Here is an 18,268-nt window from a genome sequence, read left to right as displayed (position 1 = left end):
GTGTCAGACTCTTACTGACTAAAAACCGTCGTGTTCCGAACTCTTTCGAACAACCCGCAGCCCCGGCAGGCAAGGTTAAGCAACACCTGGCGTCGATCCGTTGGTCATGATGAGTTCCTCTGTTTAGGAAGTTAAATTGGTGGGTCCCGGTAGTCATTTGATTATCTTTCGTACTTGTTAGTCAAGGCTAAAGTCTACCAGAAGCTTACCAAAGGGGTATCATGTCACCTGGATACGTTAATTTTTTTTAGTAATTGGTTGTCAGACCGGGGTAGTTCCTCATATACGGAAGAAATGAGTTTCTTCTTCGTGCCCCGATCCCAATTTTATTTGGGGTCGTCTCAGTATGTCTTCCGATTCCATTGTTCCCTGTCACTTATCATACTGACACTCACTCCCTTCCTATTCATGTCATCTTTCAGGCATTCTACCCATTTTTCTTCACAAATAAAGAAGTATTTGTGCTGAGGACTTTAATGGCCATTTTGGCAGAAAAGAGCTAAGAGCAGCTAAAAAATCGAGTATCAAAATTATAAACTGTCTAGAAAATAAAACACCCACATTATTTCCTAAAACTTTATTAAACTTGTAAATTACTACCTAATACAATATCACCAGCCTGCATAATACTTACCACCTTCTCACTTAAAACCGCTCAAGAACTTAGGTTTGGGCATCTTCCTTCTAGCCAGTATTAAGTCCTTACCAGACAGTCCGGTCAAGCAGGGTCTCTTAGGAATCAGTCGAGAATCCTTGGGCTTGATACTTTGTTGTTTTTTCAACTTCTTTTTTTCCTCTTTAGTTAAGGGCTCCTTTCTGTTCGGCGAGCCTGGTCTATGCTCCATCCAGATGAGTTGGGCGTCTTCTGGAATGTTCGCTTGCAGTCTGAATCGTCGAGGAGTCTGTAAATTAAATGGTCTTTAATGCTAGCCGTTCAAAGTGAGACAGTATGACCCAACTAGCTACGGATTTTTAGAGATAGAACTTTGACGTTAGCCCTATAAAAGTTATGTTAATAACCTATATTTAGATAGATTAGGTTAGTAAAATGCGTTGATAGTTGTAACAAAGAGCCGTAAATGCTCAAATTTGTTGACAGCGTATAGGCACAACCTCATGTATAAAATAATTGATATCAGATTTGTTACAAAAACTGAATAAAAACACGCGTTTATCGTACCTGGTCAAAGCCGACAGTGAATGAATTTACATACAAATTCTACCCGTACAAACTCAGAGCTGGTCCCTATGGTTTCTAAATGATCTCCGTCAAAGTGCTTACCAGGTACTCATTGCAGAACTCCTCAGGGGGTTCATAGTGTGGTAGCTCTTCACGCGGTGGAGCTCGTGGTATTCTTGCAAACATGGTCTTTGGAAAATCTGCCTTCTGGTACCTGAGGACATGTCATTTCAGTTATGAAAGGGAAAATAAAAAACACGCTTTTATAAATATACTCAAAAAGTATTACAAGACTTTTCTAACAAATGTCAACGCAGCTATGATACGATGTTCCATCATGAAGTTCCAGTTCATATCTTCCGGCTCCATCATCAGATCAGTTCGACAGTGCCATATTATTGTATTGTCATCAGAACTATATACAGCTGCCAATTTTCATGTTGATACGTACGATCCTTGGGAGACATTAAATTAGTTACCTTAGATTCCATTACATAGTTACATACAGGTCGACCTAATAAAATCATGTTGAAAAGAAACCACAAATGTATCTTCTGGTGTACTCGCTCTAGCAAACAGCAAGAAATTGCGCTTGAACATTTCTAAAATCCGTGAAACTGCAACTTTCATGCTCGAACAATTTTGGTTGAAACTCGATATTAGTATAAATAATTATTTACCATACTAAATCCCAGTGGTCCAGGTACAACGGTTTCGGATTCAAAATTTGCATCCATCGTAGTATGTCACTCCTGTAAAACAAAACAATTTTAGTCAATGATGAATCTGGTCTAACACCAGTCTTATCTAGGGGTATTGGGTTGCCCGGGTAACTGGGTTGAGGAGGTCAGATAGGCAGTCGCTCCTCGTAAAGCACTGGTACTCAGCTGCATCCGGTTAGACTGGAAGCCGATGCCAACATAGTTGGGAAAAGGTTCGGGAGATGATGATGCAAACAGTGACATCCAACTCTTCTCACCTGGTCCAATTCTGTCGTATCCCCCACTGCATGCCGGTCCTGGCTTTGAACCACGTGCAATGCGTGAGCGGCTTCCGAAACGGCAAGCCGATGCTCCGAGAGAAACGAATGAAGTCAGTCACATATAGCTTTCTCACTTCTGCGGTTATTTTCTGAAAGTTATACATAAATTAAAAAGCTTATTTCAGTAAAACTTTAAACTGTGGTTTCAAAGTTAGCAAAAGTATCAGTTATTTTTTCTTCTTCCTGCCCTTTTCCCAATTTTATTTGGGGTCGGCGCAATATGTCCTCTGCTTCCATTCCTCCCTGTCACTCGTCATACTGACACTCACTCCCTTCTTATTCATGTCGTCTTTCAGGCAATCCATCCTTATAACTAGAGAGAGACAGAGTATAACTTGTTTGTACAATTATACTTCAGTACAGTCAACTTCAGGTCAGTGGTAACAGTTTTCTAGGAAAATCGTACTTATTACTATTGAGTTAAGGTGCATGACAGTTACCACTGATGTGCAGTCTACCGTACATCAAACTACTTCAATCTCTAAAATCCCAGTCAACATTGAACCTTATTGTAAAGAGATAAAGTTGAAAATCCATTGAAGACTCATATAACTTACTGCAATATGAGCGTAGTCGTGTATGTTAATATCAGGCAGAGACGACGGCAGTTCCATTCGCAGCAGTCTTTTGCCGTTGATCTTGTTAGCGAAGATACATCTCTGGAATACATAAATCTCTTTTTTTTTTAATGTACGTATTATTACGAACTCATCATCATCATCTCAGCCGGCGGACGTCGACTGCTGAACATAGGCCTCCCCCTTAGATCTCCACAGATACCTGTTGGAGGCGAACGAGGCGAACGTTATTACCATAAATTTTAATTTAAAGAAAGTCGTTGACTTTCTTTAAATTTCAACTAGTTCACCGTGGCTTTGTTTACACCTGTGAGGGCTTGAAAAGTCTCCAAGGTATATATGAGATATTTTACCATAAATGTTTAAAGGCAAGATTTGATTAAAGTTCGCACACATTTGCACGCTTACTAAAATTGTATAGGCATCGTTAGCGCGAGTCACACAGCAGTATTCACACACATTTGGTTCGTACAAATATTGTCGAGAAGCTCTACATGAAAAAAATACAATAAACAAAACTACAGCTTTTGCGGGAGGCGTCAAAATTTCTAACTCAAGCACCCCTCTTTTTGTATCTACTTCATTCTAAGTCCTGTACTATGTTATACAAAATGAACTATTATCTGTGCCGCGAACAGTGAAACGCACCCTATACTGCGGTAAGCCGACGACGTTCACCATCCACTTGGCGACATCGGTCTCCGTCCACTTGAACGCGTCAGGATAGTCCAGCCCGTCCACCACGGCAGCGCTCAGCTCGTACAGTGTCAAGGGCGATATTAGACATTGACGCAGCTTACTGGAAGTTATCAAAACAATTGGTTATTCGCATCTAAAACTAATACTGTAAAGAGGAAAACTTTACTGTAGCGTAAAGGCTCCGAAACTGCGGTACCGATATGAAAAATTACTTCGCAGTTGAAAAGCTAGACTATATCTGACAAACATACGGGAAGAAGATCCCCGGGTCGAAATTGCAAAAACAGCTAGTTTACTAGATAAAGTGGATTGAAGAGGACGTTAGAGTTTTACCACTTAACTCCTGCTTCATTTCAGGGAAAGTAAAAAACCTTTCGATCGACCTTTCAATCGAATAATTTAGGACCATCCTCTATTATAACTGCGAAAGTATTCCTACCCTGCTGTTTCAAGCCAAATCACTTACCTGATTTAAATGAAATTTAGCAGCTTAAGAAAGGACCAGTACTGTTGTGATCCTTCGTGACCAAATTGAAGACGCTCAAGAAAAGAGTACAGAGAAAAAGAGATACAGAACTTCGCGATGGCAACATAATTAACCTCCTTACATAGGCACAGGCTTTATCCCAGCAGTCATGACCATGATCTTGGGCTCTGGTATCGCCACGGACAGGGCGCGGCGTGGTATCCTAATCCTCTTCGGGCGACGCCTCGCTGGCAAATCGGATTTCGTTCGGCACTAGAAGACGAACATTTTTATCATCATGTTGAGGACGGCATCTTGACAGTCGTTACGGGTAGTAAGAAGCTAGTAAGTCTGACACCACTCTAACCAAGGGGTATTGGGTTGTCTGGGTAACTGGGTTGAGGAGGTCAGATAGGGCAGTCGCTTTTTGTAAAGCACTAGTACTCAGCTGAATCCGGTTAGACTGGAAGCCGACCCCAACAAAGTTGGGAACAGAGCTCGGAGGATGATGTTGAGGCTTCCAGCTCAATCAGATTCGGCTGAGATTTAAAACGCAATCACATCTCTACAGTATTTGTATGTTTTTAAAATTTTGTAAATCAACGGTTCTGGAAACCTAACCGATAGCATTGTGTTGCTGGGGAGTTTGTTCAACTACTTCTTCTTCCTAGCAAAAACACGTGGGAAGTAGAGACGAGAGGCCTTCAAAAAGTGCTGATCTTCTGCCTTCTTAGAATATAAAACTTTAGTCTTTTATATTTATCTTCACAACCCAGTTATTTAGGTAGCCCCTTGATTAGACTGACAGACAAAATTCCTGTCTTCTAACTTCCCGTAACGGCAGCCAAAGATGTACAAATGATGAATTCGTCATGACAAGATGGTTACCCATCCACTGAGCACGCTACGCGTTGTTTAACCTTATGATCAATTGACCCGCGTTACTGAACTCTTCAGCGCCGACGAGTAGTCTTTTGTTAAACACGCTTTTATTAGGTCGACCTGTACCTATGTAACTATGTAATGAAATCTAAGTTAACTAATTTAACCATCTTCCAAGGATTGTAGCGTCATGAAAATTGTCAGTTGTATGTAGTTCTGATGACAATACAATAATATGGTACTGTCGAACTGATCTGATGATGAAGCCGGAAGATATGAACTGGAACTTCATGATGGAACATCGTATCATAGCTGTGTTTAGACTTTGTAGAAGTTTTGTATTGAATTTTATGTGTATTTACAGTAGTGGGTTTTTCTAGTGTTTAAAAATTTATTATTCGAAAACTACTAGATACTAGGGAAAAGTTTCAAAGAATTGAGATTACGTGTAACTCTTTATACGAGAACTTACGATTATTAAACTGGTTTCTTCGTCTTCCTCCATCATTTTGTTGACGAAATAATAATAAAAATAAAGATTTCTAAATAATAACGTTGCTTTGAAATGATTGTATTGATTTGATTTGACAGACTTGTCAGTTTGATAAGTCAGGTTTTTTTTTTATAAAAAGGTTAGGGAAAAAGTTTTCGTTGTGGTCACGAACCTCTTTAGATTTTATCTCCCGTATTTTTACATATTTACCACCATGTGATACATATACGATAATGTTTCTTCTTTTTCGGTTTTAATATATTGTTTGCCAAAAATTATCATACAGATAGGTTATAGTTATCAATTATCCTACAATTTTACAGCTGAAAAGTTTGTTTGTACGGGCTTATTTGAGGAACTTCGGGACCAATTAAAAATTCTTTGTTTATTTATCCAAGCGCGCGGAATTAATCCTACGGGACGTTGTACAGTTGGAAGTTATTTAACTTCATACAAACGAGCTCCTTTCTTTAATAACCTAACTTCTACCTCCTCCCGCTCCTTTAAATAATAAGAACGTCTATGTCCAAAGGATATGCATTGCCATCCAGCATCGCAATGCAGCCAGCCTTTTGGGCACGATCCCCACATACAGCGATGCGGATGATTTTTTTGATACTTAGTTTTAATATTTCCCCCTTTATTATTTTTGTAAATGTAAAAAATCAAGTATGGTTTAATATATAGAACGTCTATGTCTTGCAGGTTCACACCCGGCTGACGTATCTCCGTCACCTCATAGTCTCGTTGGCTCAAGCGAAGGAGATCGACAGAACTCTTCTTATATTCTCACACGATTATTACGACGAGGAGATCAATAATCTAGTGAGGAGCATCGACTTTACTAAGGTAAGAGTTAGGTATACAACATTGAGGAGGAGACATTTGAGTTCCTTTAGCTCCTTAGCGCTTCTTAGGATTATTAAAACAATTTTTTTTACAAAAGAATAGAAAACGACTTCACAAAACACGGAAAGGGAAAAAATAAAACTTTTGCCATGCTTCTAAAAGTCTTTGGCAAGTAGAACACAGTCAACGGACTTGCAGACACTGGCTTCTAGAGCCTGAGATCAAATGGTATCAAAAACAAGCTTCATAATGGTCTTAATAGTCCAAGAAATAAAACCCTAGTTATTAAAAGAAGTAGATAAAGTTAAATAAATGAAGTTTTCAATCCTTTGTTCGCAGGTGATGCAGATATTCTACCCGTACTCGATACAGACGCACCCGCACGAGTTCCCCGGCATGGACCCCAACGACTGTCCCCGAGACACCAAGTTTGAACAGTAAGTCATCTGTAATCTACACTTCACTACATAGTATAAAACAAAGTCGCTTTTTCTGTCCGACTGTCTCTATATCCTTATGTATGCTTAAATCTTTAAAACTACGCAACAGATTTAGATGCGGTTTTTTTAAATAGGTAGAGTGATTGAAGAGGAAGGTTTATATGCATTCAATGCAAGCATTGCACCTGTGCGAAGCCGGGGCGGGCGGATCGCTAGTATTTTATAAAGAAGAAACACTTTTTGTAAAGGCTCCGAATCTACTGAGCCTACAGCACATCTACCCAACATTTTATCGGGAAGTAATTTCAAACGGACATGGTTGAAACCGTAGCAAACAGCTTTCAGTGTCAGGAATTTAGGCTTTTTATCTGGGTAGAGTAGTTCCCATGGGACAAGTAAAACCGTTGGCTCTTAGATAGTGTTCTATCAAGTTCTATGTTAATTATTTTTTGGTTAAGATTCTTAATAATACTATGTTTTTATTACAGTTATTGCCTAAAGGTGTTTTGTTCCTTATTTTTTTATTAGCTTTAAGTTTTTAAAGAGTTCCTTCCAAGTAGAGCCACACTGTATTTGAATACACGAATCTGGCAATATCTGACTGTCACCCGCCCAATTCTTAATGGAGGCATGCGTTTAGTGGGCTGCGGGATTGTTCGAAAAAGTTACCGCGGCGCTGGTACATAAAAGGCCTACGACGGAACACGACGGTGCTTAGTCAGTAAGAGTCTGACACTCCCTCAACGCTGCTAACCCACAGCGGGAGGGGTCATTTGACGATTTTTGACGTCGTTAAAAAAAAGCATGCGTTTAGTTCACTTCAAACTTAATGGCGGCTCGTACCTAATTTCCGAACATATATTACACTGACCAGTATTTTTCAGAACGATTCGCCAGTAGGTATGACTGGCCAGTATTTCCCTGTTTACTAATAAGTGACGTGACATATTCCAGGGCAGTTAAACTAGAATGCAACAACGCATTATACCCGGATCTGCACGGGCACTACCGCGAGGCGAAGTACACGCAGACTAAACACCACTGGTGGTGGAAGGCCAACAGGATATTCAACCAGCTGCAGTGCACTGCTGGACATACAGGTGATTATACTTGCTCTAGAAATGAACTTTCTCGTCATCTTTATCATCCTCCGAGCCTTGTTCCCAACTATGTCGGGGTCGGCTTCCAGTCTAATCGGATGTAACTGAGTACCAGTGCTTTACAAGGAACGACTGCCGTATCTGACCTCCTCAACCCAGTTACCCAGGCAACCCAATACCCCTTGGTTAGACTGGTGTCAGACTTACTGGCTTACCTTTCTACAAACAAATACCTTCAAAAACACAATCATAAAAAAAAAACAAACATCCGAATTGAAACTCCTTTTTGGGTAGTAGAGTTAAAAACGGAATAATTCTGATAAAGCACAAAACTTGCTCTAGAAATCAACTTTGTCACGGGCAGATTTTCAAACAGGCGGTGCTTGCAAACAATTCGATAATTTTTTTATTCCACATAATTCTAAAGCAATGGTATACCAGCATTACATATTCTAAGATCATGCGATTGATTGCACGTGAAAATTCCATCAAAATCTATACGGTTGTTCCAGTGTACAAAACCATCTCTCTCATTGCGCTTAAATGAGTTACCACGGCCTTGGTACACAAAGGGCTCCAGAAGTAACGAGATGGATTTTACTCAGTAAGAGTCTGACACTCCCTCACGCTGCACCCACAGCGGGAGGAGTCATCAGACTTTGATTTTTGCAGAATCCCCACTAATATTATAAATGCGAAAGTAACTCTGTCTGTCTGTTACGCTTTCACGTCTAAACCACTGAACTAATTTTAATAAAATTTGGTACAGAGATAGAGTTGACAATAAGAAAGAACATAGTTTTTATCCCGGACTTTTGAAGAGTTCTCTTGGAAACGTGAAATAACCGAACTTGACTCGGGCGAAGCCGCGGGCGGGAGCTAATTTAACAATTTTACGTATTCTTCTGTTTCCCAGGTTATGTGCTCTTCTTAGAGGAAGATCACTATGTAGCAGAAGACTTTCTGCACATCCTCTCTCTGCTAAAGTCCACGGCAGACAAGAGCTGTCCTCAATGTGAGATATTGTCCCTGGGGACCTACCTCAAGACCTACCAGTACCATGTCAATGGTGATAAGGTTAGTACCAACGTTATCATGATAAAACTAGTCAGCTGTCAACTGCACATAATACGCGAGGACACTGTATAATCATCGGCACGAATCTTGAGCGCTGACCTTCACCTGCGCAGAAGTAATTTATTGGGTCCCTTTTGTGGTATGAAGTGAGGCGCGGGGGCGGGCTAAAGCGGTGATTGGCCCGCAGCGCATCGCGTCATAGCCGTCACTCGGGATTGGTTCTTTGGTAATAAATCACTTCTGCGCAGGTGAAGGTCAGCGCTCAAGATTCGTGCCGATGATTCTATCCAGTAAGCTATACTTCTTACTCGACACGAATATTTCCCAGAAATCGTTTTCCAAGCTTTAAAATAATATTGATTTTTTAATTATTTTTTTTAATGTTATAATGAAGTAAATAAATAATTAATCTATACTTATAATAAATCTGTAGAGAGGTCAATTCTGTACATTGAATATATTTCCAAAAAAACTATCAGTGGGTGATTAGTGATCGATACTGATGCCAAAAATGCAATCAGTAAAATTTTTGTCTGTCTGTCTGTCTGTCTGTCTGTCTGTCAGTCTGTATATTCGTTATGGAAACAAAAACTACTTGACGGATTTCGACGAAACTTGGTACAATAATTCTTTATACTCCTGGTCAGGTTATAGGATACTTTTCATCACGCTACAATCAATAGGAGCAGAGCAGTGAAGGTAAATATTGGGAAAACGGGAGAAGTTACTCCATTTTTTATGCTTCTGTCGCGTGTGCAGCCTTAATGGTTAAAGCTACACAGAAAATATGTGTGACGGAAATGTACTCCTTAAAATTATGTAAAAAATATACTATGACAGTATATGTCTATCTTTTATGGTTGGCTCAGAATAACACGTTTAACTCTCGATAGCTTAGAAGTTCGGAGCTTTCTGACAACATTTGTGTACTATTACATTTACAACACTCTTACTCACACTAATTAAAAAAAGTTAACATTATTACCTATGCAATAAAAAAGAATCATATAAATCGGTAAAGAAACACCAAAGTTATACATGAAATAAGGTAATAAGCCATCGCGCGTAAATACTGAATCATGCCATAAGGATCATTTTTTGTGCAACGGTCGCCGAGCTCGACGCGGCTCGCGGCGCGGTGGCTGCGCGAGCTTCATACAATATTTGGCGGTTGATGCGATTGATGCGAATAGACGTTCAGTGTTAACCTTATTGGCCGAAAATAATTGATATAACAAACCTTGCTTATCAGAGCGACTTTTAGGTTTTAAATAATTTATTTTTAACTTTCTTTTATTGATATTTTATAAAATAGGAAAGTACCTATTAGTTGTTTTAGTAATGTTTAGGTAGATATATGTTCAAATTAAAAATTATTAATAGTTTACATTTTATTTATTTTTAGGTGAAGTAGTAGGTACCTACGCATAGATTTAGATAATTGGATAAGCTGGTGTTTATTATTTCTTCCCCACTTTGCACAAAGTCCGAATCTAACGCGGACGAAGTCGCTGGCAGAAGCTAGTTGTAAATAAGCTACATAAATAAAATAAAATACTTAATCGACAAGATTCGGTAAAGAGAAGCGGCCAACTTGTAATAAACTGATTATTCTAATTCCATTTTCTTTTCCAATCTATTCGATAAAAGAGAACAATCGATTGAATTTTGCAAGGTTGCATCACTATTATGTTATCGCGAAAGGAGTATAGTTTTATTTTATGTTGCCATTTAAAATCATCAGTAAGATCACCAGCACATACCGCAGACTAGTACAGTAGACTGCACATCAGTGGTAACTGTAATGCACCTTAACTCAATAGTAATAAGTACGATTTACCTATAAAACTGTTACCACTGACCTGCAGTTGACTGTACATTTGTAAACATAATATATGTCATTTCTCCATATTAACATTGAACAGAGGAAGAAGAATCTAAATCTGAACTACATCCAACAAGTAAAGGCTGCTAACGAAGAGAGACGGAAGAAACGAACCGAAAATCTACCTACATGGAACTTTCAAGTGTACCCCAACCTTTACTCGGCTACACAAAAGGTTTTACTTTACTTTATACTTACTGATGGCGGCGGATTTCAATAACCGATCTATGTACGTTTTTTTTTATGAAGCTCGTGTCAAAGTTCTATCTCTAATTGTGAAACTACGGATGGATTGGTTGGTTACTGAAATCCGCAGATAGAAGATTGACTGTTAGACCTGGCGTCAATTGAAGGCACTTTTAGGTGACGGATAAATAATAAAACTTATTATTTAGGCCTATTTTCACTAACAAGAAAAACGCCTCATTGAGGGAAATAACTGTTTATCATAAATTGAAAACTTATTTGAGACTTCTATTCCTAAAATATTTGATTCCTAATAGAAGTTCGGATAAAAAGTTACACGAAAATTTTGTTGTAAAAAAAGGAAAACGGCTGTTGGTGAAATTAGCTTTTAATGGTATGTAAATAAAATTGAGATTTTCAAACATTTTGTTAGTAAAAAGAACAATAAACTTTGAATCTTCAACTTTATTTCCATATCCACGAAGTTTTAGTTACATATTTTTATTCTTCGCTTGGAAAGTGCCAAAACGCCGAGCCTAACATAGCCTTTTATGAAGCTTATTCTTCGTACTAATGCGTATTGTATTAAACTTATTGGCATGCCCGCTTCGTACAAAAACCTTAAGAAACAGGCTACATGGAATGTTGTACATATGTATATAGAAACTGTATATAAGTATTGTAATATAGCTATACTCCATTTGAGTAGGCACTTAACTAAAGCTAAACAATATAGATAAGACTGTTTATTTAAAAACTCATTTTAAAACTTATATGTGGCTTAAAATCAACAATAATAATAACTATTTTTTGAGCAGTGATTTATTGATTTAAAATGTATTTGGGTAAAAAGTGCCTCCTCAAATTGAGTATAAATAATTTCATTTTTATTAACATTTTACTGCCAAACTATTCTTAATATTTACTTATAATTGAAAATGGCATGAAGCAGTTTTTTAAGCGAAGTTGCGTTGTATGGCAGTTAAAAAGTTGGTTTTACTATTGTTGTTTTAGCTTGTAACGGGTGATTTTTTAAGAGGTATAGGATTTGATTTTCAAAAAAAACACAAAAAATTTGAAAAATTTGATGAAATCTTTATTGGAATCGATAGAACGGTCAATATAATTTAATGTTTGAAGATGATTTCATGCAAATGCTGGCCGCGGCTCCGGTTTAGATGGCCCATTCGCAAGGCCCAATTTCGGCACACTCTCTCAACATATCAGCCGGTATTTTACGAATAAATGCTTCAATATTGGCTCCCAGTGCGTCAATCTTTACAGGGAGAACCCTGTAGACATGAGCCTTAACATGGCTCCACAAGAAATAGTCCAAAGGCGTTAGATCACACGATCTAGGCGGCCAATTGACGGGCCCAAAACGTGAGATAAACTGTTCACTGAAGGCGGCTCTCAATTGGGCCATTGTTTTGCGTGCCGTGTGGCATGTGGCACCGTCTTGTTGAAACCACATGCCAGGCATGTCCAATTCTTCCATTTTGGGCAAAAAAAATCGCCAATCATCACACGGTAGCGCTCGCCATTCACAGTAACGTTTCGGCCATTGTCGTCTTTGATAGTAAAATTTAATCATTTGCAAGCGTTTTTCGTTCGTAAGTCGATTCATGGTTAAATTATAGACCAATAATACTGAACAAGTTTGACGATGACACAAGACACGATTCACGCGTGATCTGTCCAAAACAGTGTTGCCAAAAATTTAAAAAAACCCCCGACCCAAAAAAAGTATGCAATAATTATGACAAAAGGTTAAAAACGCTAAACCCAATAAAAAGCAAAAAATAACTTTTAACACTACGTAAACTAAATTTTGTCGTGTCGGGGGACCGCTCTAATTCATTACTTTAGACACGTGTCTTTTTTTAAACGAATGTTGTGTATCATTTTATTTATTTATGTACCTAAGTATTTATGAAGGTAAAAAGCGGTCCCCCGACACGTCAAAATTTATTTTACGTAGTGTTAAAAGTTATTTTTTGCTTTTTATTGGGTTTAGCGTTTTTAACCTTTTGTCATAATTATTGCATACTTTTTTTGGGTCGGGGGTTTTTTTAAATTTATAATTTAATTTTATTTCATGCTTTTTAAAGGAGCTTCTTAATTTTTCCTTCTTTCATTTAATTTATTTTATCTTAAGATGGGGTCGCTAAATGCGATCTCGGCCAAAGGAAGCTGTTTAACAATCCTCATGACAAACTGGCTCTGGGAGAATTGCACAGACTGAGAAACAATAAAGATTAACCTTTGGACATTCTAGATTTTCAGCAAAAATATAAATCGATTTATCCGTTTCATTCGGGCATTTCAGGGTTTCATCCACCACAACTCATTTCCAGCATCAGGTTCTCGTCAATCAGAAACATGAAGAGAACTCGTCAAGACAAATTCAACGAGCCCAAACTCGATGGGTTTACTAAAAGGCAGTTCAGGGTTACGTCTCCTACCTTCGTGCCCTAACAGCAGACCAGCTCAGTGGTTCCAAAAGACATTAGTGTTTCAAATTTCAGTTCCCACATATACTTGCAAGTAAACAGAGCGTGTAACATTCCTATCACATCTAGCAAACGAGCTGATGACCTTGAAGACCTGAACCGATTTCCACCAAACATAGCTAAGAACACTCCCGACTGACATACCTTTTAAACAAAAAAAACCGCATTACAATCGGATCATCCGTTTGGGAGCTACGATGCCACATACACACACACACACACACACACACACACACACACACAGACACGTCAAACTTATAACACCCCGTCGTTTTTGCGTCGGGGGTTAAAAAGATACCAGCAAAAAAATCACCCGTTATAATGTATACTTAAAAGCTTTTTAATTATTTATTACTTGCATCTGTAGGTACCTACAGACTGTATTTTGGTTTGTAATTACATAAACTGGGTTCAAACAAAACGTACGTATTGTGATTGTGACGTATCGTATAGATCACAAATATTCTTCTTAATATGGCGTCAAAGCATTGGTCAGTGTATCTAAACAGTTTATTGGAACGAATCGACAGTACGATAGCGTCGACTTATGACTGCCCAGTATTCTGAGCAATATTTAAAGACAAGGATGTGTTACTAGGGCTTGCTATTATTTTTGATGAAAACAATTAGGACCTATGCACACTACGTTTTTTAAACGCGCCATCGACGCGCGTTTGTAGCGATACAGACGCGATGCGCACGCAAGTCAGGACTGCTCTGCAAGTCAGGACTGCTCTGCAAGATAGAAAACGTAGTGTGCATAAGCCCTTAAAGTCATATATCGGCACTTTCTTTATGAAATGAGTAAGCTAAAAATCTGCTGCTGACTTTACGTTTTGTTTGGACTGTACCTACTGTATTTATTTCTATTATCAAAAGGCTAAATATAGCTTCGCTTTTTAGCTTTTGAGCATGAGGTGATGGTTGAAACCAGCATGTACCTATTTAGATTACTTTTAAATATAAATACTGTATCTATATAGTTTTCTAACATGTTAAGGTGCGTCTTGAATGCTAGCTGTCTACCGCACATGCCGCGACTACATGAAGTCGGCCGCAGCTGCAGTTGCGGTCGCAGTTGCAGTTCAAGGGCAGTTTCAATCTGCCGGGGCTGCGGGTTGTTCGAAAGAGTTACCGCGGCCCTGGTACATAAAAGGCCTACGACGGAACACGACGGTGTTTAGTCAGTAAGAGTCTGACACTCCCTCACCGCTGCTAACCCACAGCGGGAGGGGTCATTCGATGCTTCGTCGTTGAACGTCGTTAAAAAAAAAAGGTAGTTTCAATGTAGTTGACACAACTGCAATAAAACTCCAAATCAAGCGTGCAGTCCGATTGCAGTTGAATTGCAGTCGGCGTGCAGTCATGTTCTGAAGTTGATTTGCAGTTCTATTGCAGTCGTGTCAACTGCATTCAAACTGCAATTTGCAGTTGGATTGCAGTTGAAATGCAGTCCGCCTGTCTAGAGCCTAACAGCGACAGCATGTGCGGTCGGCAGTTGCAGTCAGCAGCCAGCGTAAAAAAAACGTACCTTACGTACGCTTAGATAAATAAACTGACTTAACCATACCAAAATCCTGTATAGCTATGTTATCTCACGAAAGCGGGTGAGTCACACTTGTGTGTGTAAATACATACACATTGTGTTTATATTCATAAGCTCGGGAGCGCTCAGTAGTGGTTGAGTCGCCTAGTTTAGAAATTTTCTAAGCATGTACTTACATACTTACTTATATTTTTATTATTTGAATCCGCTAAAATGCAAGGTATGTTTAAATCACTCTTAGTTACTTATAGCCCTGTTTTAAGTTCATCTTTAGTATTTAGACATTATATTGTAGAGTTTTAGATGTTATTTTGTAGAAAAAGTCATTTACCGGATTATAGTTTACTTACCAGCGTTGCTAGACAGTCCCGATTTTTTATCAATGAAAGCTTAAACGAGTGACACAGACGACAAAGTAGAAATCTGAAAAAATCCTTTCGTTTAAGTCCTGATTTCCTTTCATTATTTTTGGAAGCCGCAAATTAATTGTATAATAATTTATTTAGATTTTTTTATATTTCTGTGTATTTCCCCTAAAGTAATTATATCCGGCCTTGTCGCCGCGGTTGCGAAAAAAATGGCTTTTAGTTTCGCTTTTGGCAGTAAAAAAATCTGAATACACAGTTACTTACCGACCAAATGAAAGTATGTACCGATTTCTTCGTTTCAAATATGTAGGTAACTACACCTTGTATTAAATCTTCTACTTAAGCTATTAATATTCAATGGCCTTGCATTTAACTTGCATGATAGCTGTAATATTGTAAATATGCTGTTATACCTATGTACGTATTCCTTTATTAAGTTACTGCTAATAAGTAGTTTATTATTGTAAATATGTAGTTTCTTATAGTTACTTACCTGTACTTACGTTCCTTTTATAATAAGGTGGGTTTACATTCGCAATATCTATTGAAAATAATGAACTTTCGTCCCTGAAAGAATTCACAGAAGCTCTCAAGCTGATCGTATTTTATTATACGACGAAATATTTGAGAACCCTAAGAATAGCTGCAAATTATTTACTAAACATTTGTCAATGAAACAATAAGTCGTACTTTCATAGAACAAACAGAATTTTCGCAAATGCAAATCCACCATAAATTAATAATTCTATTAACTGTCAAAGTCACAAGATTGACATTTCACATCAGTCAAAACTCCCGCCATAATTTGACACATCAAAAAAAATGTTGCCACTACAGACATTTAAAAAAGCTACTACATTATAAAAAGTATTAATTGAAAAATAACGATTTTAGGTGGAAATAACGCCGTGGCATTCTAGTATGCACAACATGGGTTTTGCATTCAATAGAACGGTTTGGGGACACATAATGGCGCAGCAGAGTCAGTTCTGCGCGTACGATGACTATAACTGGGATTACTCGCTGCTACATCTGTCACAGAACATGCCAGGGAGGGAAAAATTTAAGGTCATCGTGTGTAAGGGGCCACGGGTGTTTCATATAGGAGAATGGTAAGTATAATCATCGGCACGAATCTTGAGCGCTGACCTTCACCTGCGCAGAAGTATTTTATTGGGTCCCTTTTGTGGTATGAAGTGAGGCGCGGGGGTGGGATAAAGCGGTGATTGGACCGCAGCGCATCGCGTCATAGCCGTTACTCGGGATTGGTTCTTTGCTAATAAATCACTTCTGCGCAGATGAAGGTCAGCGCTCAAGATTCGTGCCTATAACTATAGTAAATAGGAGTATTTTAATTATAGCTATATTTATTTCTTTAATTTCATCATTTCAGTAAACTTTCTTCAGATAATTATTTGTATTTGTTTAAATGACGGGCTTCTACATCAGCCCTTGTACCGCCCCACTGCTGGGCTGCAGCCTCCTCGCGCACTACGAAGGATTGAGCGTTAATCACCACGTTTGCTCAATTCGCGTTGGTCATTTCAGACTTCATAGTCCAATTTTCCTCAAGATGTTTTCTTTTAATCAATTATTTGTGTCTAAGATATACTTAGAAAGTACAAACAAACTTAGAAAAGTTGCATTGGTATATGTCTGACCTGAAATCAAGCCCATACTCATACTTGAGAGTTAAGAGGTTGGTGCTTTACCCGCTAGGCCACCACGACTTCTTCAGTGAGCATCTTACAAAATCATCATCCTCCGAGCCTTTTTCCCAACTATGTTGGGGTCGGCTTCCAGTCTAACCGGATTCAGCTGAGTACCAGTGCTTTACAAGAAGCGACCGCCTATCTGACCTCCTCAACCCAGTTACCCGGGCAACCCAATACCCCTTGGTTAGACTGGTGTCAGACTTACTGGCTTCTGAATACCCGTAACGACTGTCAAGGATGTTCAATGACAGCCGGGACCTACAGTTTGACGTGCCATCCGAAACACAGCATCTTACTAAACATTAATTCATTACTCGCATTATTTAGAGTATATTTATCTTCCAGCGGTTTCCACCACAAGAAATCGAACTGCAACGCGTCGACAGTGATCAGTAAAGTACAGAAGCTGCTGCAGAACGCCAAGCCCTACCTGTTCCCGACGCGAGTGAGTGCCACCGTCACCGCCGGCGGCGCCAAGCATAACAAGAAGCTCGTCAAGGGAAACGGCGGCTGGGGGGATATTAGGTAAAAATATTCATTAAACCACGAGACCACGGACTAGTAAGCGCAGCGTAGGACGTCCACCAACAAGGTCGACAGACGACCTTTTAAAGGTCGCCGTCGACGCTGGATGCAGGTCGCCTCCAACAGGTATCTGTGGAGATCTAAGGGGGAGGCCTATGTTCAGCAGTGGACGTCCTACGGCTGAGATGATGATGATAAGTAAAACCTGTTATATGATATGGACAATTGATTTTCTATTGTCTTGCTAGTGGTAGAGTTCGAATTTGATAGATAAGTTAGAGTCCAAAACAAGTCCTTGAATGGGTGACCATCTTCTCCTAAAGAGTTCCTTCGTGTTTCGGATTTCACGTTATATTCGTGGGGCCCAGCTGTCATTTGGACATCTTTGACAGTCACCCGACCGTCAAAGAGTCAGAAGCTAGAACCAAGAAGTTGCTGATATTGAGTATATATCTATTGTGAAGCTTAGAAATCTGAATTTATGTAGTAGCTTAATAGCCTCGCTAGATAGCGTTCCTCAACAACTAGCTTTTTCTTTATCGACCACAAAAATCATCAAATGACCTCTCCCGCTGTGGGTTAGCTGCGGTGAGGGAGTGTCAGACTCTTGCTGACTAAAAACCGTCGTGTTCCATCGTAGGCCTTTTATGTACCAGGGCCGCGGTATCTCTTTCGAACAACCCGCAGCCCCGGCAGGCCTTGACCCTACTGGGCCCCGCTGGCT

The 18,268-nt window shown here is 39.1% G+C and overlaps 2 protein-coding genes across 3 annotated transcripts in view; one reads left to right on the top strand and one right to left on the bottom strand.

Moving 5' to 3' along the window:
- The window catches only part of LOC110380125 (alpha-1,6-mannosyl-glycoprotein 2-beta-N-acetylglucosaminyltransferase), a 63,514-nt gene that overhangs the window by 38,972 nt on the left and 6,274 nt on the right, over nt 1-18,268 (top strand). The window contains exons 5-11 of one of the 2 annotated variants that reach the window (XM_021340014.3): nt 6,046-6,189; nt 6,529-6,626; nt 7,584-7,729; nt 8,646-8,806; nt 10,732-10,866; nt 16,199-16,416; nt 17,365-17,544. In XM_021340014.3, coding sequence (XP_021195689.1) covers nt 6,046-6,189; nt 6,529-6,626; nt 7,584-7,729; nt 8,646-8,806; nt 10,732-10,866; nt 16,199-16,416; nt 17,365-17,544 — 1,082 coding nt within the window. The remainder of the gene's footprint in view (nt 1-6,045; nt 6,190-6,528; nt 6,627-7,583; nt 7,730-8,645; nt 8,807-10,731; nt 10,867-16,198; nt 16,417-17,364; nt 17,545-18,268) is intronic. The other variant, XM_049840196.2, reaches the window with a different exon arrangement.
- Nucleotides 586-5,464, bottom strand: LOC126054460 (uncharacterized). The gene is made up of 8 exons (XM_049840244.2): nt 5,320-5,464; nt 4,108-4,238; nt 3,449-3,599; nt 2,780-2,881; nt 2,160-2,311; nt 1,861-1,932; nt 1,283-1,394; nt 586-902 (listed from the first exon to the last, which is right to left on the bottom strand). Exons 1-8 carry the CDS (start codon nt 5,353-5,355, stop codon nt 642-644), a joined length of 1,017 nt encoding a protein of 338 aa, XP_049696201.1. The 5' UTR covers nt 5,356-5,464; the 3' UTR covers nt 586-641.

The sequence above is a fragment of the Helicoverpa armigera genome, chromosome 31 (assembly GCF_030705265.1).
Source record: "Helicoverpa armigera isolate CAAS_96S chromosome 31, ASM3070526v1, whole genome shotgun sequence".
NCBI lineage: Eukaryota > Metazoa > Arthropoda > Insecta > Lepidoptera > Noctuidae > Helicoverpa > Helicoverpa armigera.
The sequence above is the reverse complement of the archived record's forward strand: the minus strand, read 5'-3'. Positions and strand labels throughout refer to the sequence as shown.

Coding starts and splice junctions, on each gene's coding strand:
- LOC126054460 (XM_049840244.2), bottom strand. CDS start 5,355: ATGATGGAGGAAGACGAAGAAACCAGTTTAATAATC. Junction 3,600..4,107: donor GGGATAAAGCCTGTGCCTAT/GTAAGGAGGTTA, acceptor GATAACTTCCAG/TAAGCTGCGTCAATGTCTAA. Junction 1,395..1,860: donor GACCACTGGGATTTAGTATG/GTAAATAATTAT, acceptor ACATGTCCTCAG/GTACCAGAAGGCAGATTTTC.